Source organism: Suncus etruscus, chromosome 1, assembly GCF_024139225.1.
Source record: "Suncus etruscus isolate mSunEtr1 chromosome 1, mSunEtr1.pri.cur, whole genome shotgun sequence".
Classification (NCBI taxonomy): Eukaryota; Metazoa; Chordata; class Mammalia; order Eulipotyphla; family Soricidae; genus Suncus; species Suncus etruscus.
This window is the reverse complement of record NC_064848.1, coordinates 173225156-173251707: the sequence shown is the minus strand read 5'-3', so window position 1 is coordinate 173251707 and position 26552 is coordinate 173225156. Positions and strand designations below refer to the sequence as shown.

At 36.9% G+C, this 26552-nt stretch overlaps 1 protein-coding gene across 1 annotated transcript in view; it reads left to right on the top strand.

The window, feature by feature from the left end:
* Positions 1-26552, top strand: part of BRIP1 (BRCA1 interacting helicase 1) — a 146321-nt gene that overhangs the window by 49901 nt on the left and 69868 nt on the right. The window contains 8 exon segments of the mRNA XM_049764629.1: positions 5802-5926; positions 7102-7429; positions 15442-15663; positions 19467-19595; positions 19598-19668; positions 19953-20085; positions 22109-22263; positions 26106-26271. Coding sequence (XP_049620586.1) covers positions 5802-5926; positions 7102-7429; positions 15442-15663; positions 19467-19595; positions 19598-19668; positions 19953-20085; positions 22109-22263; positions 26106-26271 — 1329 coding nt within the window.

Sequence of the window (26552 nt, the reverse complement as noted above, 5' to 3'; positions counted from 1 at the left end):
TTTTTTTATCTACTGTCTACTAATACTAAAAACATAGTTTTTTTTTAAATTAAAATTTATAGCTTACGCTAGGAGTAAATTTCATTCAGAAAATAATATACCTAGAACCCCAGCTATAAATAGTTCTTTGTGTGTGTGTGTGTGTGTGTGTGTGTGTGGTTTTTGGGTCACACCCGGCAGTGCTCAGGGGTTACTCCTGGCTCCATGCTCTGAAATTGCTCCTGGCAGGCACGGGGGACCATATGGGATGCCGGGATTTGAACCGATGACCTTCTGCATGAAAGGCAAACGCCTTACCTCCATGCTATCTCTCCGGCCCCTATAAATAGTTCTTTAGATGAGCACAATTGGTACTTTAAACTCTCAGAATTATACTTCATGGACTAAAGAGTAAAAACACTGAGTTAATGAAAGGAGGAAACCTTTTTTGACATCGTTTATCAAAAATTCCAATTTATTTTAGTAAATGAGAGAACAAATGAATGAGATAGCACATGCAAAGTGCTTTGCACCCAGGCAATTTTAATAATTATTAGCATTAATAATGAATAAAATAAGTAGTTCAGATATTAGCATAGTAAGATGATTTTTCATTTGGGCCTTGAAAATAACAAAATGTCCCATACTTCTTTAAAGTATCCCTTTAATTTTATCCTATTGATTCATTGACTGATTGGGTCTCCCAAGCAGTGCTCAGGAGGTGTTGTGTGTGTGTGGGTGTCACTCAGCAATTCTCATCCTAGTGGACTGGTGGTTCAATGCAAGGGTCTAAGGGTGCAGAGCTGCTTGGGTACTTTGGTGCCTAGATCACCAAAGCCGCCATGGTGGTGCTTGGAGATTTCCAGACCAGTGATGCTCAGGGAGATCATGGTACCAGGGATCTAACCAGATCTGCCACTTCTAAGGTATGTGAGCATGAATCTTCACACCCTAAATGTTTTCTAGCCTCAAAAGTGACCCTCTTTTTTTTTTTTTTTCATAAGTAACTTTCTGATACGTGAAGAACTTTAAATTAGGGCAATTATGGCATTAGTTATAATCCATCAATGAAAAAAATTAAGTTATAGTTAAATCAATAAGTGAGTTACATAAAGAAATGTGAGTCATTACCTCCTCCTGGAATTTGCAGCATGGTTGGATGATAACACATGCATATGTGGACAGTTACTTAAAAAGTATTTTATATTTTAATTGACCTAGTTTCCTCTTTATTTTAAATAAATAAGCCTCTTTTTGGTTATCTTTTCCTATATATTTATTTTTCATATTAAATGTATCCTTTTATGGTTGATTTATCCAGAATTTAATTTAGAACCTCATTTTATTATTATTATTATTTTGGTTTTTGGGCCACACCCAGCAGTGCTCAGGGGTTACTCCTGGCTGTCTTCTCAGAAATAGCTCCTGGCAGGTACGGGGGACCATATGGGACACCGGGATTCGAACCAACCACCTTAGGTCCTGGATTGGCTGCTTGCAAGGCAAACACCGCTGTGCTATCTCTCCGGGCCCTCATTTTATTTTTAATTTAAAAACTTCTTGGACACGGAGAGATTAGTAGTGGGTATGGCATTTGCTCTGTACATGGCTAACCTGGCTTCAATTTCCAGCACCTATGTGATCACCTGAGCAACACCAAGAGTAATTCCTGAGTGTAGAGCCAGGAGTAACCCTTGACCATCACCAGTGTGGTCCTATACCTCTAAAATTCCCCTTTTTCTTTATTGCCGTGCTTATGATTACTGAAGGTTGCATAGGTTTCAGTGCTCACACACTTTATAGCTTCAAGAAACTCCCTGGATTTGTGAATTAGAAAAAAATTCTTTGGGGCTGGAGAGATAGATAGCACACTGATAGGGCATTTGCCTTGCATGCTGCTGACCTGAGAGGGACCTAGTTTGGTTCCTGGCATCCCATGTGGTCCCCCATACTGCCAGGGATGATTTCTGAGTGCAGAGCCAGGAGTAGCCCTGGAGTGCCGCCAGGTTGGCCCCAAAACCAATCAATCAATAATTAAATAAAGTTAAAAAAAAAGGAAACTTTTCTGATGATGAAATAGCTCTGAACAGAACATTATTATTTTTTCTTACAAACTTTTAACTACCTGCTCATTTTTATATTTCAAGTAATTAGGAATAGTAATTTTTTATTTCAGGAATGGTTCAATAAGTTAAGAAAATCTTTGGTTGTTAAGCTAAGTTTTTGTTATTATTCATTTGGTAGTTACAGGCTATTAAAATATTTTTAAACAGTTGATAGCTGCATATGAAAATAATACAACTGGCATGTCCACATGTATTTTTTATGCTTATTTTTAAATAATATTTTAGACATGTGGTTTACAGAGTTGTTCATAATACAGTTATTTCTGGCATTTAATATTTTACCACTAATGTAACATTCCCTCCAATTTGATCGTCAAATTTTCAACCTCCTTGAAGCCTACCCTTTGGCAGGTAGGAATAATTTACTTAATATTTTGTATGTTACTACTGGCAAATCAGAACTAAAATTACATAAGTGGCCATAAATTTGAGGATCTGCAGCACTGGGTTGATGAGCTTTTATGGCCACAGCAGTGGTTTGCCACTTAAGAGGGACCCAGCGCAATCAGCTGTGAGGCCGGTATGTCCATGAGTTTTTCCTGCTAGTTGGGTCTCTCCTTCGAAAGTTCCATGAGTCTGTGGCATTGACTGCTTGTGCACACATGTTGGAAGGCTCTGGTTCATGGTAGTGGCTTCCATGGGCTTCTGGAAATAGAGACCAGTGGTGGGGTGTGGACAGGGTGGAGAGGGGATGTGACCAGACCTGGTTCTAAAGCTCCCTGGAGATGTCCGCCACAAAACTGGTATACCTTGAGTGTTTTGTGGCTAGGAGTCTTTGCAGAGATGAGTGGAGAAGTGGTGAAGAGGTGAAGCTGGGCCATTGTGTGGTAGCAGTTGTAGGGCAGATCTGTGTTTGTGGCTCCTGATTCTACCACGCAGTGTGGCCATTTCCAGTCTTTGTTTGTTTTGGTTTTTGAGTCACACCTGGCAATGCTCAGGGGTTACTCCTGGCTCAGAAATTGCTGCTGGCAGGCTCGGGGGACCATATGGGATGCCAGGAATTGAATCAGGTCCAGGAATTGAATCAGGTCCGTCCTGTGTTGGCCTTGTGCAAGGCAAACGCCCTACTGCTGTGCTATCGCTCTGCCCCCTCCATTTCCGGTCTTTTTTTTTTTCCCAGTTAGTCAAATTTGGGTGTGAGCAGGAGACAATGTTAAACAGCTTAACAATAACACACAGCCCTTGAACCAACTCATTTCCAGTCTTATGAGGTTAAAGGAAGTCCATGTGTTTTATTTTTCTTGACATTCAGATATAGTAAATAATTACATTTTATATTCCAGCTTCTTAATACAGTCTGTAATTTTAAGGAGCAAATGAAAAAAAGAAATCATTTCTCTGAAAGGCAAACTTGATCATTTATTTGCAGAAGAAATACTTAATGTAATATACACCATTATTTGATTTGTTCATCTGTTTCAAGACCTCTATATCAAAAGGACTCATAGAGAAGACAAAAAGTGTTAGCTTATTGTATTGGAGAATATTTCTTGTTGGGGATTGCTGTCTTGTATGTTGAGGATTTTTTCTCTCTCCTTTTCTGTTTTGGGCCACACTTGCCGGTGCTCCCGGGTGACTCCTGGCTCTGCACTCAGGAATCACTCTTGGTAGTGCTCAAGGGGCCATATGGGATACTAGAGATTAAATTTAGGTTGGTTACATGCAAGACAAGTGCCCTCCCCACTGTACTATCATTTTTTTGTTTTTGGTTTTGGTTTTGGTTTTGGTTTTTTTTGGGTCACACCCGGTGGTGCTCAGGGGTTACTCCTGGCTATCTGCTCAGAAATAGCTCCCGGCAGGCACAGGGGACCATATGGGACACAGGAATTCGAACCAACCACCTGTGGTCCTGGATCGGCTGCTTGCAAGGCAAACGCCACTGTGCTATCTCTCCGGGCCCTGTACTATCATTTTTAATGAATTATTCTGTTTTGTTATTGAATTGATATATTTTTGAAGTCTATTTTATTGCCATATTCATTGTTTTCAGTCTTCCAGTCTTCCACATGAGCTTTTATCAAATCTCTCAGTAGAAACCACAAAAGATCACTTCTGAATAAATTTTCTGTAATATTGTAAAGGAAAAAATAAACTTTCTTTCTTTATTTTTTTTGTTCTTATTATTGGGTGGGGAGATACCTGACAGTATTTAGTGGTTACTCCTGGCTTTGTGCTCTAGGGAACCATATAGGATGCTGGGGATCGAATCCATGTCAGCCACTTCCTGGGTAAATGCCCTACCTGCTGTATTATCTCTCAGATCCCTTTTAATAAATTTTTAAATAAAACTATGAAGTTTGAGTAGCAAGGGATATGGCTTAGGAGTAGAGCACATGCCTCTCAGATGTGAGGTCCTGAATTTAACTGCCAGCACTGCAAAAAAAGAAAATAAAAAAAATTTAAATTTGGAATACAAAGCAGTAAGTTATACTTTTTTGTTTGTTTGTTTTTTTTTTTGTTTTTTTTTTTTTTTTGGTTTTTGGGCCACACCCGGCGATGCTCAGGGGTTACTTCTGGCTGTCTGCTCAGAAATAGCTCCTTGCAGGCACGGGGGACCATATGGGACACCGGGATTTAAACCAGCCACCTTTGGTCCTGGATTGGCTGCTTGCAAGGCAAACACCACTGTGCTATCTCTCCGGGCCCGGTAAGTTATACTTTTAAAAATTGTATCATGTTGGGGCTGGTGCCATGGCACAAGGGGTAAAGCATCTGCCTTGCACGCATTAGCCTAGGATGGACCGGTTCATTCTCCGGCATCCCATATGGTCCCCCAAGCCAGAAATGATTTCTGAACGCCTAGCCAGGAATAACTGAGCGTCACTGGGTGGGCCCAAGAACAAACAAAAATATTGTATCATGTTGTAGTGAAGAAATATTTGTATATGTTTGAATTCTACATTATTTGTGGTTGACTTGTATATTTCTGTATTTGAATTTTTGGTTAGGAAAGAAGTGGAATTAAAATAAAGGGATTACAGTGGAAAGTTTTTAGGTGGAATTGGTATTGAAAAGTATGACATCAAAAAAAAAGAAAAGTATGACATTAGAAAGTAGTTTTAGGGGTTGGGGAGAATTATATAGCATTATTATTATATTATATTATATTGCCTTGCATGCAGTTACCTGGATTTGATCCTTAGTACCTCATATCATAGTCCCCTGAGACCCACTAGAAGAGACCCCCAAGAATAGAGCAGTCCTGAGAACAGCCAGGTGTAGCAGAAAAACAAACAAAAATAAATAGTTTTATAGGTCTTGCGGAAAACTTCTTTATTGAATTACTTTATACCTGGCCATGTATTTATCTCAATATTATTATATTGGGCTTGGCATTCTAATCAGAATGTATGAAATTAAAAGAAAGTTTTATTTCAAAGATTGAAGGTTTGAAGAGTAATTTTGCTACCTGGAGTTTTCTTAATTTTTTAATTATCGTTTATTAATTATGTGAACTTTGTGAAAGCCCCAAAAGGGATTTAGTAAAAAATATCATTATATAATTTGCATTCCATTTTCTGTGACCATAAATTGTTAGATATTGCAACATATGTAACATAAACCACATGTCAGCTGTTTCCTGCCTCACTGTTGACAAGAGCCCCATTCATAACTCTTCTTTTTATCCTTTCAGTGAATAAGTAATTATTCAATATAGAAGGCAGGATATTTGGAACTGGCTATTTAATGTGGCAGCACTCTGTAATGAAATCTGCTGTTACTGGCAACCTGAGAGGGGAATGTAACAATTCCAGCATGGCTGTAACTTCATCTGCTTTGACCGACTGTTTATTTGGCACATCAGTGAACCTTTTATCCCAGTGAGTGACAGCTCCAGAAGGGTCACATTTACATCCATTCTATCAAGTATTGTAATATTTAATGGTGGACAAGGTTGAGCGAGACTGGGAGTAATTTGAACTTGCTTTTCCACGGAGTTGAGGCTAAAAGACAGCTTGATACCCAGTGTTGTGGTGTAACATACTATGACTTAGCTTTTGTTTATGAAGGCTAATCTTACTGATTATAATTTTAAAAAATCTAAAGTTAAATGGTGTGTTTGTTCTATTAAATTAAAACTCTCCAGTACAAATTCCCTTATGCTACTGCGCTTTTAGCCTCCTCCCTACCCTTGCCATCAGTAACTACTATAAACAATTTTACAGCATTTAAAAAAAAATGAGGCTGCATTCTGTACAGTAATTGAAGTTGAGAAGGGAGTAGTTAAGAGCTTATGGATCCTAATATATAGCATTAGGTTTTTCTGAGAGTTTGGAAATAGAGAAAAATCAGGTAAATGCTAAACTATATTTCTGTTAGTATGTGGGATATTTAAGGATGCATTCATCTATTTAAATTATGAAACTGAATTACAAATCAAATCTTCCAGGAAAGGTTTTCCAAATTATAATTTAACTGATGGATTTGCATTTAAAGATTGGTAATTGAATTTCAGATATGTATATTCCGCACAAGTAACCCTGTCTTCTAATTTGCATTCATTTTCAGCCTTTTGTAGAGAATGATTTTCCCCGCTTGTTTATTAGTAATATTTAAGATTCAACTTTATTTCTTTTGTAAGCTGTATTTTAAATGTTCTTTTAAGCATTGGTTTATCATGAAATATTTGAATGGGCTATGCTGTAAACAAATATTGTACCTATCAACTTTAAACTATAATATTACTTGGAGATATAACCAAAAAACTTAAAATTGTCTTCCATTTTGTCCTGACATTTTTATAACTTAGGAAAGAGAAGAGTCAAATGTATTTAAAACATTTGGAATTTGAGGATTGGAGTGGTTTGCTAGAAAACACATAAGAAAGCATAAATTTATAACAAGAGTGGGAAAGAACTAATTTGATATGGGGTTTACTTTTCTGTTGATAAGAGTTTCGGTAACTAATATCTTGAAATTTCTTTTTATTTGATAGTTTTGATTCATTATTTTAGATTTTTATTTTATGTGAGGTGTGATAAGATTTTTTTGGTAGTCCTGACATTAGTTCTCTTTTCTTTTCTTTGTTACAGCCTTCTGGTATCTGTTCTAGCTGCCATTGTTCTACTAAACAAGGAAACAGTCAAGATTCTTCAGATACCATTAAAAAGGACCAAGGGGGGAAATCCAAGATACCCAAAATATATTTTGGGACTCGCACGCACAAGCAGATTGCTCAGATTACTAGGGAGCTCCGGAAGACAGCATACTCAGGGGTCCCAATGACTATTCTTTCCAGCAGAGATCATACCTGTATTCACCCTGAAGTAGTAGGTAACTTTAACAGAAATGAAAAGTGTATGGAATTTCTGGATGGAAAAAATGTGAGTAAAATGGTTTTGCTTTGTTTTAGAAGACAAAAGGTTGAAATAAAAATTGCTTTACTTTCATATCTTAATTATATTTATATGTACATTTCTAGTTATGTCAGTTCACAGGAAAATCAGATTACTTGCTGCTATCGATTTTTAACAAAAATAATTATATTAAGAGAAAATCTTAATTCAAGTTTAAAATTACAGGTTTTGATCATAAAATGTTGGGATATTTAATTTACTGAAATAAACTTTATTTAAGTTTAAGTCTGTTATCTTTTTTATCTTCTTTTAAATCCTTTACCAAAAATTGTCCAAAATAAATGGTATCTGAATAGAAAAGTCAGTTTAATCAGATTTAACAATCATATTTTTTGTATTTAAAAAAATTTTTTTTTTTTTTTTTTTTTTTTTAGAGAATTACTTTATTTTTTTTGGGTTTTTTTTTTTTTTTTTTTTGGGTCACACCCGGCGGTGCTCAGGGGTTACTCCTGGCTGTCTGCTCAGGAATAGCTCCTGGCAGGCACGGGGGACCATATGGGACACCGGGATTCGAACCAAACACCTTTGGTCCTGGATCGGCTGCTTGCAAGGCAAACGCCGCTGTGCTATCTCTCCGGGCCCGTATTTAAAAAATTTAAAGTAGCAAGTCTCATTTAGATATTTTTACTTATTATTGGACTTACTATTTTTGGTGTGCATCACTGAAAATCAATCTTTTTGTTTCTATTTATTCTTCTCCATTGCCCTGTTCCTTTTTTTTTTTTTTTTTTTTTTTTTTTTTTTTTTTTTGGTTTTTGGGCCACACCCGGTAACGCTCAGGGGTTACTCCTGGCTATGCGCTCAGAAGTTGCTCCTGGCTTGGGGGACCATATGGGACGCCGGGGGATCGAACTGTGGTCCGTCCAAGGCTAGCGCAGGCAAGGCAGGCACCTTACCTCTTGCGCCACCGCCCGGCCCCGCCCTGTTCCTTTTTGGTAACTACTCATTGATCATAAAATCCAAAAGTTTGTGAGTAACTAAGAAAAGTTTTTAATTAAATAAGAAATATGATTATTCTTATAAGTTTGGTTAGTTCAAACCTCTCTTTAAAATTTAAAGTATTAAATTCAATCATATGATATTGGTGTTTTGGAAGTTTCTAGAGAAATCTAAATATGAATTTGGATTAGGTGAAAATGGAATGAGAAGTATTCTTTACTAGAAACATGATTTTTAGATGATCTTTGACAGTATTCATTTACTAATTTCCATGTCAATTTAATAATTAATTCACTCTAAGAATGACTTATAAGCCTGGTATTATAACCAGAAACCTATCAGTGAATCATAAGTTGCTACATAAAATAACAGATAATATTATATTTTAGAAGATTTTCTTTTAGTAGTATTTTTGTCTAACAGGATTGGTTCTACAAAATGATTTAAGTTAGGGCCCGGGGAGATAGCACAGCGGTGTTTGTCTTGCAAACAGCCGATCCAGGAGGTAAGGTGGTTGGTTCGAATCCCGGTGTCCCATATGGTCCCCCGTGCCTGCCAGGAGCTATTTCTGTGCAGACAGCCAGGAGTAACCCCTGAGCAACGCCGGGTGTGGCCCCCCCCCCCAAAAAAAAAAAGAAAAAAAATGATTTAAGTTATAGTTTGTAGAATTTTATTTTATTGTGTATGTCCTTCTACCATGTAATGTGAATACATTATTTTCTGTTATGCTTTTCTCAATGCTTTTCGTTGTTAGAGAGAAATTGATTTAAACCTTATTTAGGGAAGTTAAAAATATAGTTTGCTAGATAGTCACTCATCAGATTATGATGTATGTGTTAATTTTAACTGTGTGAGAACCTGTGGTATCCCTTCACTAAGTACATATGTGCATACAATAACAAATTTGTATTGTTATCGTTGTTGGTTTTCTGTTTGATTTTGAGCCACACCCGGTGGTATTCAAGGCTTACTCCTGGCTCTGGTCATTCCTGGCAGCTCTCAGGAGACCAAATGGAGGACTGAACATCAAACCCCGGTTGACTGTGTGCAAGACAGGTTCCTTTCCTGCTATACTACCTCTTTGGCTCCACTCAGTAGATACCGCTCTGGCTCCACTCAGTATATTTTTTATTTTGTGTTGCTAGGAATCAAATCCAAGTTCTCTAGATGTAAGACTGTGGTTTACCACTAATCCACATCCCTGGCCCAACTCTGTATGTTTTAAAATTCTCTTCTTTAAAAGATAAAAATATGTAAAAAGTTAAATGTTGCAAAATAATAAAATAGAAAAGACTGATAAAACTTTATAAATCTGTGTTTAAAGAAACTTCTTTTCCTAAGTGGCCAACCATTATATCAAGTTTTTCAAAGGCTTGATGTTGGATTTATTTGGGAGTCTTAATCCAAGTTTGAGGGACCTGATTGTTACTTGCAGTGATACTTGACCAATCTGATTGAATAACACTGGGTCATACCTACTGATACTTAAATATCTTCAGGACTACAGTACTTGCAGTACTGGGGATTGAACACATGGCTTCATGTTTAGAAAGAGTCCTTTGAACTCTTGAAATTAAATTTTTGGGTATTATGTAATTTATGCTAGGTTGTCATTAACATTTTACAATTTGTCTTTGGGAAAGTCATGTGATTTATTTCTGTTTTTTTGTAATTTCACTGGTAGAATCAGTTTTAAAGTTTAAGATTGTATATTTAAATAGTCCTATTTTATGAAATTTTCTAGAATTTCTCCATTACTAGTTCTTTTGTTGTTGTTGTTGTTTTGTGGGGGAACCATACCCAGTGGCGTTCAGGAGTTACTCCTGGCTCTGCGCTCAGAAATTGCCCCAGGCAACCATATAGGATGGTGAAAATTGAACCTAGATTGGCTGCGTGCAAGGCACATGCCTGACCGCTGTGCTATCACTTCAGCCCCCATTGCTAGTTCTTTTTGATAGTTATAAATCTGAATCTTGTAAAAATAAAGTTAACACATTTATTGAATGCTCAGAATTTTTATTGTTTTTCATTTCTGCTTAAAGTAACAATTTATTTAATTTTTGAATATTCATTTAATAGATGACTTTTGCTTGTAGTTGTTTGTCTTGAATGGAATTGTGCCTCACTGCCGAGTTCCTAGGCAGACCAGATCATTCTTTTTCTTGTTCCCAGTCCCTCAGGGTAATTTGGTATTGTAATGAGGGCCAATTACAAAGTCACCAGAGGTGTCTATGTTTACTGTGGCTGAATTACCAAAGTGAAATGATAAATAGATAGCTGACAGTTTGAGTGAAAAAGAGTTTAAAGTGTGATAACGCTGCACTGACAGACTCCCTTCAGGGTTGTATTACACTGCTGAAATGGATGAGCTTTTTCTGGTTTTGCTATCAGCCTATACTGGAGTGTCATTCTGAGTGCCCTTAAAGTGTAAACTTTCTGATTTTTTGGCTTGATCGCAAGGAACAATTGTGTGTGGATTTTTTTTTTTAAAGGTTTCTTTTACTAAAATGCTCCTATCTAGGAAAAAACATAATTTAACTATTTTGTTAAAAGTTACTATTTTAATTAAGAACACATAATCCTAACTAACTCCAGAAATAAGTAAAAATTATTAGGTATACAAAAACACCAGTTTTTGTTAAAATGAGATTAACAGTTTACAATGAGAGATTTTAAAGGTGTTTTAGGCTTTTGTACAAATATGAACTTTTAGTAATTGTGCAGGTCAGATACTTGAAATAAAGAAATGTGAATTTCATATTATTAAGTCCAGTCTGTATCAAGCTCAGTATGAAAGATACTTGACACACATCTTCACTTGACTCTAGCCATGAATCAGAATTTTAAAGTAGAGTCTAAGATATGGTATAGTCAGTTAAAGGAATTTTTTTTTTTGGTTTTGGGCCACACCGGGTAGCACCCAGGGGCTACTTCTGGCTCTACACTCAGAAATTGCCCCTGGCAGGCTCAGGGGGCCATATGGGATGCCGGGATTTTAACCACAGTCCTTCTGCATGCAAGGCAAACGCCTTACCTCCATGCTATTTCTCGGACCCCAAGTTAAAGGAATTTTAAAAGGTTTCTGGCTAGCCACGCCTTTGATGCCTAGTCAGGAGAAAAAAGTTTTCCCAATGTCACACAACTAATTAGCAAAAAAGGAAAGAAATAGTACCCTTATTCTTTCATTTGTTTACATTCTTTTATAGGTTATGAACTTTTTACACTTACCTCATTTCTAACAATTTCTAGGTACATTTGTGTATGTGATTGATGCATATACTGTTTGAAAAAATTCTCTTTTTAGATGTCATAAAGTAATTTGTAGGATAAAAGATTAAAATTTGTAGGTTAAATAATTTGTATAAGTTAAAAGATTAAAAACACACTTGGTTTTTATTTAATTGTTTCTCACTTGTTAAGGACAGTAACTAGGAAAGATAAATACTTGGATTTTCAGAGTCACTTTTTGTATGAATACATAGATTTGATGAAAATAAAAATGGCCCATTATTTCATCACGTAGTCCAAAATGACAATTGAAAAAGAAAGTAAAAGATGACATCTGTGTGGTTAGAAGACTCAGAGTTACAGAAAGTCATAAAATGGAGAAGCTCTTTCTTTTCAACTCCCCTAATCCTCTTAATCCATCAATGAAACTGCTATGAAATTTATGTGTATTCTTCCAAAACAGATCAAATAGGTATTTTCTTTGAATATGTATATATATATTCTCTAAAGCTTAAATACAGAATTCAGATTAGTATTATTCTATAAGCATTATATGTTTTGTATGAATTTAACAAAGTTATCTTATTTGTTTCCTATTTTTTATTGTGATAGTGTGAATTTTCACATTAATAGTGAAATTACAAATTCTTATAGCCATGGACTAAATTGCATTATACAAGTATAATTTGATATTTTCAATAGTTTACTTACAATTTATTTATATTTATATTAATTTTATACATTTTTTAGTAGTATATACTCTTGCTGGAACTGGATTTTATCAAACACTTTTTTAGTTAATTAATTATTGTTTATAAAGTCTTTTACTCTTAGTAATATAATATAGAACATATTAATGTATAATATATGAAAGAAGAAATGTAAGTTACTATGGAAACTTGGTAAATGTTCATATAATATGGTGTTAAATCTTGCTAGAGAAGAACAAAACAAAATAAGATTCTATTTCTTACTCTTTTTAAAATCAGAAGATATTAAGTTGATACAGGTGTCAAAAAACATTTTTTGAAGGATAATTTGTAGTTGTTTGTTTGTTTGTTTGTTTTTGGGTCACACCCAGCATTGCTCAGGGGTTACACATGGGATTCGAACTGATGTCCTTCTGCATGAAAGGCAAACGCCTTTGTTGTTTTTTTGTTTTTTGTTTGTTTTTTATTTTTGGGCCACACCCGGCATTGTTCAGGGGTTACTCCTGGCTGTCTGCTCAGAAATAGCTCCTGGCAGGCACAGGGGACCATATGGGACACAGGGATTCGAACCAACCACCTTTGGTCCTGGATCAGCTGCTTGCAAGGCAAACACCGCTGTGCTATCTCTCCGGGCCCCCAATTTGTAGTTTTTAAGAAACTTTCTCTTATTTTATTATATCATTTCTAAAATTGAGACTAATGTGGTATTTTACTGGTAACAAAGATTCAGAAAATAAAAATAAGTATGTTGGTACTGTAAATTATCTCAGAGATACATAATTACAGATTACTTTTCAATTTAAGTATTTAGAATTGGCAAAAATTATTATGAACATTTATAAGACAAGAGATAATATAATCTTAAATGATCACTTTAAATAATGAAGCAGGTTCATCAGCTATGGTTTATTCAGTTCATATATATGGGCAACAATGAAAATATACTAGTAATATAAAAAATGTTTTTGGTAGGATTTTTGTTTTTGTTTTTGGATCACTCCTGGTAGTTTGTTTTCGAACCACTCCTGGTAGTGTTCAGGGGTTACTCCTGGCTCTGTGCTAAGAAATTATTCCTAGTAGACTTTGGGGACCGTATGGAGATCAAAACCAGGAAGGCTGTGCTATCGCTATTGATCTGGCCCTTGGTAGGATTTTTAATAGAAGAGCTAAAAACAAAATAAAACAATACATACACCTTCTTAAAATTTTTTATTTATTGTATTTTTCTCTTATCTTTTAAATTGGGGGCTCCCACCTTTTTCATAGAACCTTGGAACAGGGATTATTTTACCATATATTCCCACATTTATCTATAAAACTAAGAAGAAAGGAATAAAGAAAGGCTGGGGGGCCAGGGGCCAAGTGTTCTTGGTGGGGAAATAAATAAGGACAGAACTAATCAAAAACCTAAACCATAACCATCTAAACTTAAAGGGCCTGTTTTACTGGTAGGCCAGGGGGCAAAGAGTGCTGGTATAGGGTGCAGTGTGAGTTCATTGGTGGTTGACGCTGGTGGTGGGAAGGGCCCTGACTCATTGTATATCTGAAATTCGACTATGAAGGACTGTAGATCATAATTGCTTCAATAAAATAAAATAATAATAAAAAATAGAGCTCTAGAGGGGAAATATGATTCTTCTTTTGTAAAATGTATTATGGCTAAAACCTTCCTTTCAGGGAAAAACTTTGTAATCATAAAATTATGTGGCCACGTTATAATTATATATGTGTAAAAGAAATAATGGTCATAGTGATAGTACTGGGTCAGGGGCTTGCTTTGGGTTAAACCCCTGGTATCCCATATGGTTCTCTGAGCTTACCAGGAGTAGCCCTGAACATTGCCAGGTGTGGCTCAAAACCCAAAACAAGCAAAAGAAATACAAAATAAAATTAATCAGAATATTAATAGTATATTCTTTGTGTGATAATTCTATACAATTTAAGTTTTGGTGTTCTTTTTTTGTGTGTTTTGTATATTTTTAATACTTTTTAGTGAACTATATTGCCCCCTTCCAAGACATTTGTTCTCTTGCTCCCTTTCATTTTTCCTTTCTGTTTTTTTCTTCTTCCATTCTTCTTTTTTTTTTTTTTTTTTTTTTTTTTGGGTCACACCCGGCAGTGCTCAGGGGTTATTCCTGGCTCCAGGCTCAGAAATTGCTCCTGGCAGGCACGGGGGACCATATGGGGTGCCGGGATTTGAACCGATGACCTCCTGCATGAAAGGCAAACGCCTTACCTCCATGCTATCTTTCCGGCCCCTCTTCCATTCTTCTTACCTTTACTCTTCATCTTCCCCATTTTTTTCTGCCTTTTTATCTTCCTTCTTTAATTTTGTTTTAGTAATACTTTCCATGGCCTAAATTGTAAAGGTACAAAATGATGTATAGAGAAAAAGTTATTTTCATTTCTTTCCCAACTCATAAGTTCTCATCTTGCTTTTGTATGTCCTTCCAGAACTTATTGTTACTTATTTGGAAATAAAGTAACTTATTATTGTTAGTTTTATTTGGAGAGAAAGGTACAATAAACATAATTTAAAAAATATATAAAGCAAGTTAATTTGGTGAAACCTGCTTTTTCGTTTGTTGGTCACACTCAATGATACTTGGGGCCTTCTCCTTGCTTTAGTCTTAAGGTGATTATGTTATAAGTTTTCACCACTGACATACCTGGTCCTAACTTGAGTTATCTGGAACTCTGTTGATCTGTTGTTCCACTTAAATCAGTTAATGTGGTTTGATTAAAATGGCTGTGATTATGGGGCCGGAGAGATAGCATGGAGGTAAGGCGTTTGTTTGCCTTTCATGCAGGAGGTCATTGGTTCGAATCCCGGCGCCCCATATCCCCTGTGCCTGCCAGGAGCAATTTCTGAGCCTGGAGCCAGGAATAACCCCTGAGCACTGCCGGGTGTGACCCAAAACCACAAAAAAAAAAAAAAAAAAAAAAAAAAAAAGGCTGTGATTATAGATACAGTAAAAGATGTCTCCTTTTGAAAAAGTTTTACCTTATGACAAAATTAAAATGTTTTAACATTTTGAAATAGCTATTTTGATTCTTTTTATTTCAGCAGTCACATTTCAGTTTTTCCTATTTGTTTTTTAGGGCAAATCCTGCTATCTTTATCATGGAATTCATAAAATTAGTGATCAGTACACATTACAGAATCTCCATGGGATGCATAAGGCATGGGATATAGAAGAACTCGTCAGCTTAGGAAAAAAATTAAAAGCATGCCCATATTACACAGCACGAGAACTAACAGAAACTGCTGATATAATTTTTTGTCCATACAACTATCTTCTTGATGCACAGATAAGGGAAACTGTGAGTAAATATGTGAAAAATCAGAATAACTGTTTTCTCCCCATTTTTGTGATGTAATTGATAATTTTAAAACCTTCAGGATATTTTAATGCATTTTATTTATTTATTTATTTATTTATTTATTTATTTATTTATTTATTGGTTTTTCAGGCCACAGCCGTTTGATGCTCAGGGGTTACTCCTGGCTAAGCGCTCAGAAATTGCCCCTGGCTTGGGGGGACCATATGGGACACTGGGGGATCGAACCACGGTCCTTCCTTGGCTAGCGCTTGCAAGGCAGACACCTTACCTCTAGCACCACCTCACTGGCCCCATAATGCATTTTATTTAGATTTATATTTAGTCCTTGTGTTATTTATAGAACTGAAAGTACATTTGAAGGTTTATAAAAACAAAATTGGAATTTATCAATTAAAATTTATTACATTTATCTATGCTATAATAGTCATATAGATTAACAGAAGCTATCTGTCCAAAGTTTTATAAGATCTATTTTGCATATATGAGAATAAAGTTAATTCAGGACATATATAATGATTACACAGAATTTATCATTTTTATATAAAGTATTAAAATAAAAAATGCCATTAGATGTAAATGCAATTAAAGGCAATAAGTACTTTCAAGGACCTGATACTAACATGGGATTTTAGAAGAGTTTCTAGCTGTGAATAATGATGGTATTATAGGCTGGATAAATTCTTTGGTGGACTGTTTTGTGCTTTGTAGGATATTAGTAGTGTCTCTTTTTTATCCACTAGATGCCAGTAGCACCCTATGTTTAAAATAAAAATATTTCAGTCTTAGCCAAATATTCCATGAGGGAGGGCAAATTGTCTCCATTTGAGAAATAGCTATCACTCTCTCTGTTTTTGAATAGTCAGAATTACTTAAAAACATTCAACGGTGACAATAAAATAATTGTAAAAATGTAAAAATTAAAAATAAAATAATAAACCACAATGTTTAGATAAAATATAAAAATATGACATGCATGGCACCCCTTTCATTAACAATAATGCAAACCAGTATTGAGAGAAGGGGGAGAGAGAGAGAGAGAGAGAGAGAGAGAGAGAGAGAGAGAGAGAGAGAGAGAGAGAGAGAGAGAGAGAGAGAGAGAGAGAGAGCAGGGAAAATGGATGGGAGGGAAATTGGGGACATTGATGGTGGGAAATGTGCATTGTACAGCAAACCAAAGTGTCTAAAGGAAAAAAGGGGAGAGAGAGAGAGAGAGAGAGAGAGAGAGAGAGAGAGAGAGAGAGAGAGAGAGAGAGAGAGAAGAAAAATGTATGCTCCAGAGACAGGAAGGAGAAAGGGCATCTAGAAGGGTGACAGGGAAAAGAGACAGGAAAGAGAGAGGGCATCTAGAAGGGTGACAGGAAAGAGAGACAGGAAGGAGAGTGAGCATCTAGAAGGGTGACAGGGAAACTCTCTCTCTCTCTCTCTCTCTCTCCCCCCCTTTTTCCTTTAGACACTTTGGTTTGCTGTACAATGCACATTTCCCACCATCAATGTCCCCAATTTCCCTCCCATCCATTTTCCCTGCTCTCTCTCTCTCTCTCTCTCTCTCTCTCTCTCTCTCTCTCTCTCTCTCTCTCTCTCTCTCAGTGGGGGTGGGAAATTTTCAATCATGAACAACTTTATGTGAAAAAAGAAATACAACAACCTTGTAATCGCAGTGTTTAAATAAAATTTTTTTTTTTTTTGGTTTTTGGGCCACACCCGGTGACACTCAGGGGTTACTCCTGGCTATGTGCTCAGGAGTCGCTCCTGGCTTGGGGGACCATATGGGACACCGGGGGATCGAACCATGGTCCGTCCTAGGCTAGCGCAGGCAAGGCAGGCACCTTACCTTTAGCGCCACCGCCCGGCCCCTAAATAAAATTTTTTAAAGTATCTATTTTTAAGTTATATTGGGGAAATATGCATAGCATGTTGTTAATTACTTTATGTAGGCAGCATTTGTGTTTATTTCTGTGTTCTTAGAGACACCAACTTGGCTCCTAGGAAGCGCAGAGAATCATATGGGATGCCTGGGATTGAGTCTGGTTGGGCTACATGCAAGGCAATCACTATTCATCTCTCTGATCTCTAAAAATCTTGCATGGTTCTCTTTGCTCATAGGAAAACATCTATATTTGTTAAGCTTGCACTCAAGACACCTATTTAATTTTATTTGGGGTATTGGGGAGCTACACCCAGCTATGCTCAGGGTCACTCTTTACTGTACTTGGAACTATATGTGGTGCAGGGAATGAACCTGGATTAGAATAGCGCCTTACTTAAGTCCCTCAAGATGCTTGTTAGTCTGACCCATATTATATGTAGTTTCAATTTTTCTGCCACAAACTCTCAACTTCACCCTTCAAAAGTTACATAATTGACCCTGGATATACTTTGTTCCTTTCCTACATCTCTGAATATATGACACTTCTGTTAAATATGTTATACTTTATCTAGAGTTAGATCCTATTATTATTATTATTATTATTATTATTATTATTATTTTGGTTTTTGGGCCACACCCAGAGACGCTCAGGGGATACTCCTAGCTGTGCGCTCAGAAATCATTTCTGGCTTGGGGGACCATTTGGAACGTCGAGGGATCGAACTGCGGTCTATCCTAGCTAGCGTGCACAAGGCAAATGCCTTTATCGCTTGTGCTACCGCTCTGGCCCTGATCCTATTAATTTTTTAAATTACAATTATTTACCCTATTCTTGGTTATTTTTCCAGCTATCTTCATATATTATATTTTATATTATTATGTATTATTGATATATTATTACTTCTTCATAATAACTCTTTGGCATTTTCTATCAGAACTCTGAATTGCAAGTGACAGAAACTTAAGAACTTAAAAAATATTTGATTCATTCTTCATTGTAATGATTTTATTTTTAGCAGATTTTCCTGGGAAAATAAATATAATCATAATTAGTTAACTAAACTGGGGAAGATAGCATGATTTCATATTCATGCTTCTCTCTTCCTCTAAATTCTCTGAATGGCCCTAGCCAGGATTATGCATTTCATTCACTGAAGCTGCAAAGAGATGAAATTGCTCTATGAGCCTGTTTTTTGTTTTTGTTTTTGTTTTTGGGTCACACCCGGCAGTGCTCAGGGTTTACTCCTGGCTCTATGCTCAGAAATCACTACTGGCAGGCTCAGGGACCATATGGGATGCTGGGATTTGAACCACCGACCTTTTGCATGAGAGGCAAATGCCTTACCTCCATGCTATCTCTCCAGGCCCTATGGGTCTGTATTTTAAGTCAGCTCTTGTGGTAGGAATAGTGACATCTTTTGATAACAATATTCCCACTGTCACATGTGAGTTAGACAAGAGCAAATCTCAAAAAGGTAACTTAGATAAAACAGCTAAATACAGTGTTGCTGTTTTGACAATGTTTTAAATCTGTTATTATTTTATTTTTAACTTTTAAATCTACTTTTAAGGGTTTAAAAGTTTAAAAGTTTCCTTTATACTGGGAATTTTTATATGTCTTCGTATGGTCAACCATACGTTGATATTGGATGACTTAACAAGAATTATTTTGGTTGATAAATTTGCAAAGCTTTAGGAGTAAAAAATGTCACACTCTGTTATGTAGAGCTGATATTTGGTTGGCCTTCCCACTTCAGTTTTATTTAAGAGATTGATTAGAATCAGTTGCTTATATAATACATTGGTAATATCGTCCACTAGTATGAATTTTAAAATGAAATATCTTGCCTACTTCTTACTGTTATTGAATCCATTTTGTTGAAATGCTTTACAGGAAAACTATTTTCTCTTGTAGATGGATATCAATCTGAAAGAACAGGTTGTCATTTTAGATGAAGCCCATAACATTGAGGAGTGTGCTCGCGAGTCAGCAAGTTTCACTATAACAGAAGTTCAGCTTCGGTTTGCTCGAGATGAACTGGAATAGTAATGGTCAACAATAATATAAGGAAAAAAGACCATGGACCCTTACAAGCTGTGTGCTATAGCCTCATTAAGTAAGATGATTTGCCTCTCAGTTGCTGTTTATTAAGAAACATGTTTGTGAGACTGGGGGTGTGGGTCAGTGTGAATGATTTGGGTTCAAATTCCTAACCACCACAAAAAATTATTAAATTAAAACATTGATTATGCTAGACTATTTTAAAAGTTTTGACTAGGCTACTTGAGAAATAGCTAAATGTTTAAAAAATAGATTAGTCCAGGTTAGTGATATTTTTTCTGTTGACGTAGTACATAGAAAGATGATATTGATTGATGGTATTGTTTTAACTTATTACAGTTGGTTAGAAGCAAATTCTGAACATCTTGTAGAAAGGGATTATGAGTCATCCTGTAAAATATGGAGTGGAAGTGAAATGCTCTTATATTTTCACAAAATGGGCATTACCACTGCTACCTTTCCCATTTTGCAGGTAAGATTTTTTTCACTTGTGAAATTCATTTAGTAATGTAATCATGAAAAAGTTTATCCTGTGAAAAAAACTAATGTTGCACTTTAATTGTAAACTTTAATTTTGTTATGTTTGCTGTAAATTGTCAATGTAAAAGTAACATTATGAAGGAAATAGAACTCAAGGGATTATTTTTTTAAAGCTGTCAGTAATTTTAGGTTTCAAGTAATTCTTAATCATAAAAGTTAAAAATTAGGGCCTGGAGAGATAGATAGCACAGCAGCGTTTGCCTTGCAAGCAAGCCGATCAGGACCAAAGGTGGTTGGTTCGAATTCCGGCGTCCCACCCATATGGTCCCCCGTGCCTGCCAGGAGCTATTTCTGAGCAGACAGCCAGGAGTAACCGCTGAGCACCACCAGGTGTGGCCCAAAAACCAAAAAAAATAAAAAATAAAAAATAAAATAAAAAAGGAGATTCATATTTTCATAATTTACTATTTGTAAACTTGGGTGTTTAGAGATGTGAGTATTCTATGGACTACTATAAACTTTTTGAAATGCTATTTAGATTTTAAATATCTGCTCTTGTACATATCTGGAGAGATTTCACAACCATATCTCAAAGAACTTTTTCAGTTTTGTTTTATGCAGATGAGTGTTTTATTTTTTATGAGGCGATGGCTCATATGGTAGAGTACATGATTAGCCTATGTGAGGCATTGAATTAGATTATTTTTTTAAAGTTTTTGGGTTACAGCCAGCAGTGCTCAGGTGTTATTCCTTGCTCTGCATTCAGAAATTGCTTCTGGCAGGCTCGGGGAACCAATCATATGGGATGCTGGGGATCAAACCTGGGTTGGCTACATGCAAGGCAAACCCGCTGTGCTATCACTTTGGCCCTGAATTGGATTTCTAGCACTTGTCTCCACACCCTGTGATAACATTGCCAAAATGATTCTAGTGGCATTCAAGCAGCCCTGGGCCCAAGTAACACTGAAATATTAGGCACATACCACCTGATCAACCATTGGGGTGAGTGACCTCAATATCCCTCCTCTACTGGACGTGACACCTATAACTTCTTTTTAGTTTGTTTGTTTTTGGGTCATGCCCAGCGGTGCTCAGGGGTTACTCTTAGCTCTGAGCTCAGAAATTGCTCTTGCCAGGCTCGGGGGACCATATGGGATGCCAGGATTCGAACCACCATCTGTTCTGGATCGGCTGCTTGCAAGGCAAACTCCCTACCACCGTGCTATCTCTCCAGTCCAGCATCTATAATTTTAGTTAAGGCAATAGCACAGAGATAACTCATGGATCCCATCTTGATTCCTGGCACCACATATGGTCCTTTTGATTACTACCAGGGTTACTCCTGAGCTCAGACACAGAAATAGCCCTTGATTACTCCTGGATGTGGTTCACACCTCTATAACCCAAATTAATTTATAGATTTTTTTTAAAAGAGTGATTTTATTTAGGTTTACAGAAAAATTTAGTAGAAATAATAGAATTCTATTATACCCACCCCCACTCACATGCATACATATACATGCATTCTATCATTTCATTAATATCTGGTGGTAGTGTAGTTCAATTGTTGTAATTGGTGAACTAATATCTTTACATCATTGTTGACTGAGTCCATAGTTTACATTAGTGCTCATTCTGTGTTGCCTGCTTCCAAAAGACTTCTTTTCCCTCCATTCCCTTCCCATGTCCACTCTTTCCTTTATTGTTATTGTACAGTGACAGGGATCTCACACTTGGCTTGTGGTCCTTGGGATCACATTGGCACTGCCACCAGAATTAAACTGTCTGTGGGGCATTAGCTGAACTGAAATTTGTGAAATCATACTATCCCTGTGCCTCCTGGTTCTATGAAATTTAATAAAAGCATAAAATAATACATTTTAGAATATGACAATAATCAGCAAGATACTTTCATTGTTTTAAAAATCTTTTCATTTCATCAACACACTTCTTTCTCCTCTGGAATCCTGCCAACTACTGGCTTTCATTGATCTTAGTGTTATGATTTTGTGTAGGGACATTTTTCTGCTGTACTTCAAAAAGAAGAAAAAATCTTTCCAATTTATGGTAAAGAAGAGTCAAGAGAAGTTCCAATTATTAGTGCTTCTACTCAGATAATGCTCAAAGGACTCTTCATGGTGCTCGATTATCTCTTTAGGCAAAATAGCAGGTAGGTAAACGTATCAGATCTGTATTTTTTCTCTAAGGATATTAGAGATATTATATTTATTAGATGTTTGTTTCATAATACTAACTTAGTGAAAGCACTTAGGAAAATCATTAACAAGTGGCATAAATATTGCTTTTACTTATTAAATCAGACTCAGATCCATTGAAAATAGTTTTATTAATGAAAATGAGTATTGAAATTAGCAAATGGTTATGGCATTTAGAATAACTGCATGAGGGTAGCAATGCTTTAAATGGGGTTTGTTTAGAACACTCTTGTACCCAAATTGTTGTGAGAAGATTGAAAGAAATTCAGAAGAGGAGGAAAAAGACATATGTGAAATAATGGGGGACATGAGCCAAGGTGATTCAGGTACATAGATGGTGTTAAGAAAGAATTGGGGCCTTTTGTGCGCTAGCCTAGGATGGACTGTGGTTCGATCCCCCCCGGCGTCCCATATGGTCCCCCAAGCCAGGCGCGATTTCTGAGCTTATAGCCAGGAGTACCCCTGAGCGTCACCGGGTGTGGCCCCAAAACCAAACCTCTGAGTCAATGACAATGAAATCATAAGACCCCAAACTTTAACAGCCAAACTTAAAAAGGTATTCTGTTATGATAGCAGGATTGAGGAGTGGGAGAGAAGGTTTGGGAAGGACTCTGGGAAACATTGGTGGAAAAAGGTTGGCACTGGTGGTAGGATTGGTGCTGAAATATAATATTGCATGTCTATATCTTAGTAAGTCATAAACTATTTATTTATTTAATTTTGAGGCTTGGGGCCACACCCAGCTTCACTCAGAGGTATATTCCGGGTTCTGTGCTCAGAATAGCTCCTGGCAGGCTGGGAGGACCATATGGATGCCGGGAATTAAAACCCGGTCCTTTCCGGGTTGGCTACATTCAAGGCAAACTGCCCTACCACAGTGCTATCTTTCTGCCCCAAATCACAAACTTTAAATAAAAATATTTTAATTAAAATGATTATTTAATTCAGCATTAAGTTTATAATGTTCTAGAACTATACTTAAGCTTTTTATAAAAAATTAATTAAGGGCTATACCCAGAAATGCTACAGATCAAACTAAGAACATTGTACATACTAAGTATATGCTCTTACCCCTTGAGCTGTCTCCTCATACTCAATGTCAGAAAGTTTCTTTCCTATTGCATTGTATCTACTTAGATAATATGAAACTGGAAGGTAATTAATTCCCTATATTCTACTCTTGGTCATGTTTTACTCTGTTTCTCTTTCTTTCTTTCTTTCTTTCTTTCTTTCTTTCTTTCTTTCTTTCTTTCTTTCTTTCTTTCTTTCTTTCTTTCTTTCTTTCTTTCTTTCTTTCTTTCATTCTTTCTTTCTTTCTTTCTTTCTTTTCTCTTTCTTTCTTTATTCTTTCTTTCTTTCTTTCTTTCTTTTTTTCTTTCTCTCTCTTCCTTCCTTCCTTCCTTTTCTCTCTCTCTTCTTCTCTCTCTTTCTTTCTTTTCTTTCTTTCTTTTTTTTCTTTCTTTTCTTCTTTTCTTTCTTTTTTCTTTCTTTCTTTCTTTCTTTTTCTTTCTTTCTTTCTTTCTTTCTCTTTCTTCTCTCTCTCTCTCTCTCTCTCTCTCTCTCTTCTTTCTTTCTTCTTTCTTTCTTTCTTTCTTTCTTTCTTTCTTTCTTTCTTTCTTTCTTTCTTTCTTTCTTTCTTTCTTTCTTTCTTTCTTTCTTTCCCCTCCTCTCTCCCTCCCTCCTTCCCTTCCCTTCTCTTCCCTTCTCTTCCCTTCCCTCCCCTCCCCTCCCCTCCCCTCCCCTTCCTTCCTTCCTCCCTCCTTCCTTCCTTCCTTCCTTCCTTCCTTCCTTCCTTCCTTCCTTCCTTCCTTCCTTCCTTCCTCCCTCCCTCCCTCCCTCCCTCCCTCCCTCCCTCCCTCCCTTCCTTCCTTCCCTTCCTTCTTTCCTTCCTCCCCTCCCTCCCTCCCCTCCCTCCCTCCCTCCCTCCCTCCCTCCCTCCCTCCCTCCCTTCCTTCCTTCCTTGCTCCCTCCCTCCCTCCCTCCCTCCCTTCCTTCCTTCCTTCCTCCCTCCCTTCCTCCCTCCCTCCCTCCCTCCCTCCCTCCCTCCCTCCCTCCCTCCCTTCCTCCCGTTTGTTTTTGGTTCATACCCCGTGGCACTTAGGGGTTACTCCTGGCTCTGTGCTCAGAAATTGTTCCTGGCGGGCTTGGAGGACCATATGGGATGCCCGGGATCGAACCAGGCTCCATCCCAGGTCGGCCGCATGCAAGGCAAATGCCTTACCACTGTGTTATCACTCCAGCCCCTCACTGTTTCTTATGGTAGAATCCACATACATAAAAATTAAAATTTCATTGAATTAAAAAGTTAAAAAAAGTTAACCATGATTTTGTTTCCAGCATACAATGTTCTACACCAATCTTTTCACCAGTATCTACTTTCTTCTACCCTTGTTCCCAGTTTACCTTCTACTCTCTCTCTCTAGATGGCTTCTAAAGACAGACACTTCTCCCTCCCCCCACCACCACTTAGGCACTGTGGTTTTAGTATTGTTACTTACAGGGTATCATGCATGCCACTTTATCTCCTTCACTACCTAGTCCTGGTTCAGAGTGACCACTTTCCTCTCTCATTGTTATGGTTCCCTCCCTGACCTGTTCCACCTCCCATTCCTCCCCACTCTTCGAAGCAAGCTTCCTACTTAAGATCAGTTCTCTTGCTCTTCATTTCCATTTGCCTTTGGACTTCAGTTATTTGCCAATTATGTTTCTTTATATCCCCCACATATCAGTGGAATCATTCTATATCTGTCCTTCTTAAATCAGGCACAAGCTTACTCTGCAAGCCTGTGTTCTCCCTAGCACATGTATCTCCTTTGCTTGTCTCTATGTTTCTTTACTACCTATTTTCACTCTAGAGAAGCCTGTGTTCTCTATTGAACACATGTTTTTTTTTTTTTGGGTCACACCCAGCAGTGCTCAGAGGTTACTCCTGGCTCCACACTCACAAATCGCTCCTGGCAGGCTTAGGGGACCATATAGGATGCCGGGATTCAATGACCTTCTGCATGAAAGGCAAATGCCTTACCTCCATGCTATCTCTCTGGCCCCTGAACACATATTTCTAAGTAAGCATGTGATCTACCTTGGAGAATGTCTCATGTGCATTGGAGAAGAATGTGTATTAGGCTTTTGGGGATGAAAAGCTCTCTCTCTATATTAAGCCCCTCTCATTCATTTCTTTCTTGAAAGCCATTTCCTTTCTGAGTTTTAGTGTAGTTTATTTATCAGGAGGTGAAAAGAGTAGTGTTGAAATTTCTAATAGTTTTAAGCAAGGCAAGAACCTTAAACCCTTCCTCAACAACCCATTATTTCTCTGGCTCCCTCAACTCATTTTTATATAATCAAATTTTATATTAGATGTTATACATTATAAATTTATATATATATATCTTTATTTAAAAACCATGACTACAAATATGATTATAGTTGGGTTTCAATCATGTAAAGAACACTCCCCTTCACCAGTGCAACATTCCCATCACCAATGTCCCAAATATCCCTCCTCCCCACCCACCTCCGCCTGTTCATGAGACAGGCTTTATACTTTCCTCATTCATTCACATTGTTAAGATAGTTCTCAATGTAGTTATTTCTCTAACAGCACTCATCACTCTTTGTGGTGAGTTTCATGTCGTGAGCTGGACCTTCCAACTCTCCTCTCTTTTGTCTCTGAGAATTATTGCAAAAATGTCTTTCGTTACTCTTAAAACTCATAGATGAGTGAGACTATACAGCGTCTATCTCTCTCCCTACATTATAAATTTTTTAACTTAATTTGCATTTTATTTTTCTCTAGATTTGCAGATGATTATAAAGTTGCTATTCAACAAACTTACTGTTGGACAAACCAGTATGATACTTCAGATAAAAATGGGTTTTTCGTTGTACCAAAAAATAAAAAACGTTCACGACAGAAAACTGCAGTTCATGTGTTAAACTTCTGGTGCTTAAATCCAGCTGTGGTAAGCTTTTCATTGCTCAATATGAACAATTATTTGAGGTGTTTTTTTTTTTTTTGTTGTTTTTTTTTTTTAATGGGACCACTTCCAGCTGAGCTCAGTCAGTGCTTTACCCCTGACTCTACATGTAGGGATCACTCCTGGTGTGATATAGGATGCCAGGGATCAAAATCAGGCTGTCCACATGCAAGGCAAATGCCCTTCCCGCTGTACTTTTGCTCTACCTCTGTCAGTACTAACAATTAAATGAATGTGTTAGACTCCTTTAAAGATGATTTTATATA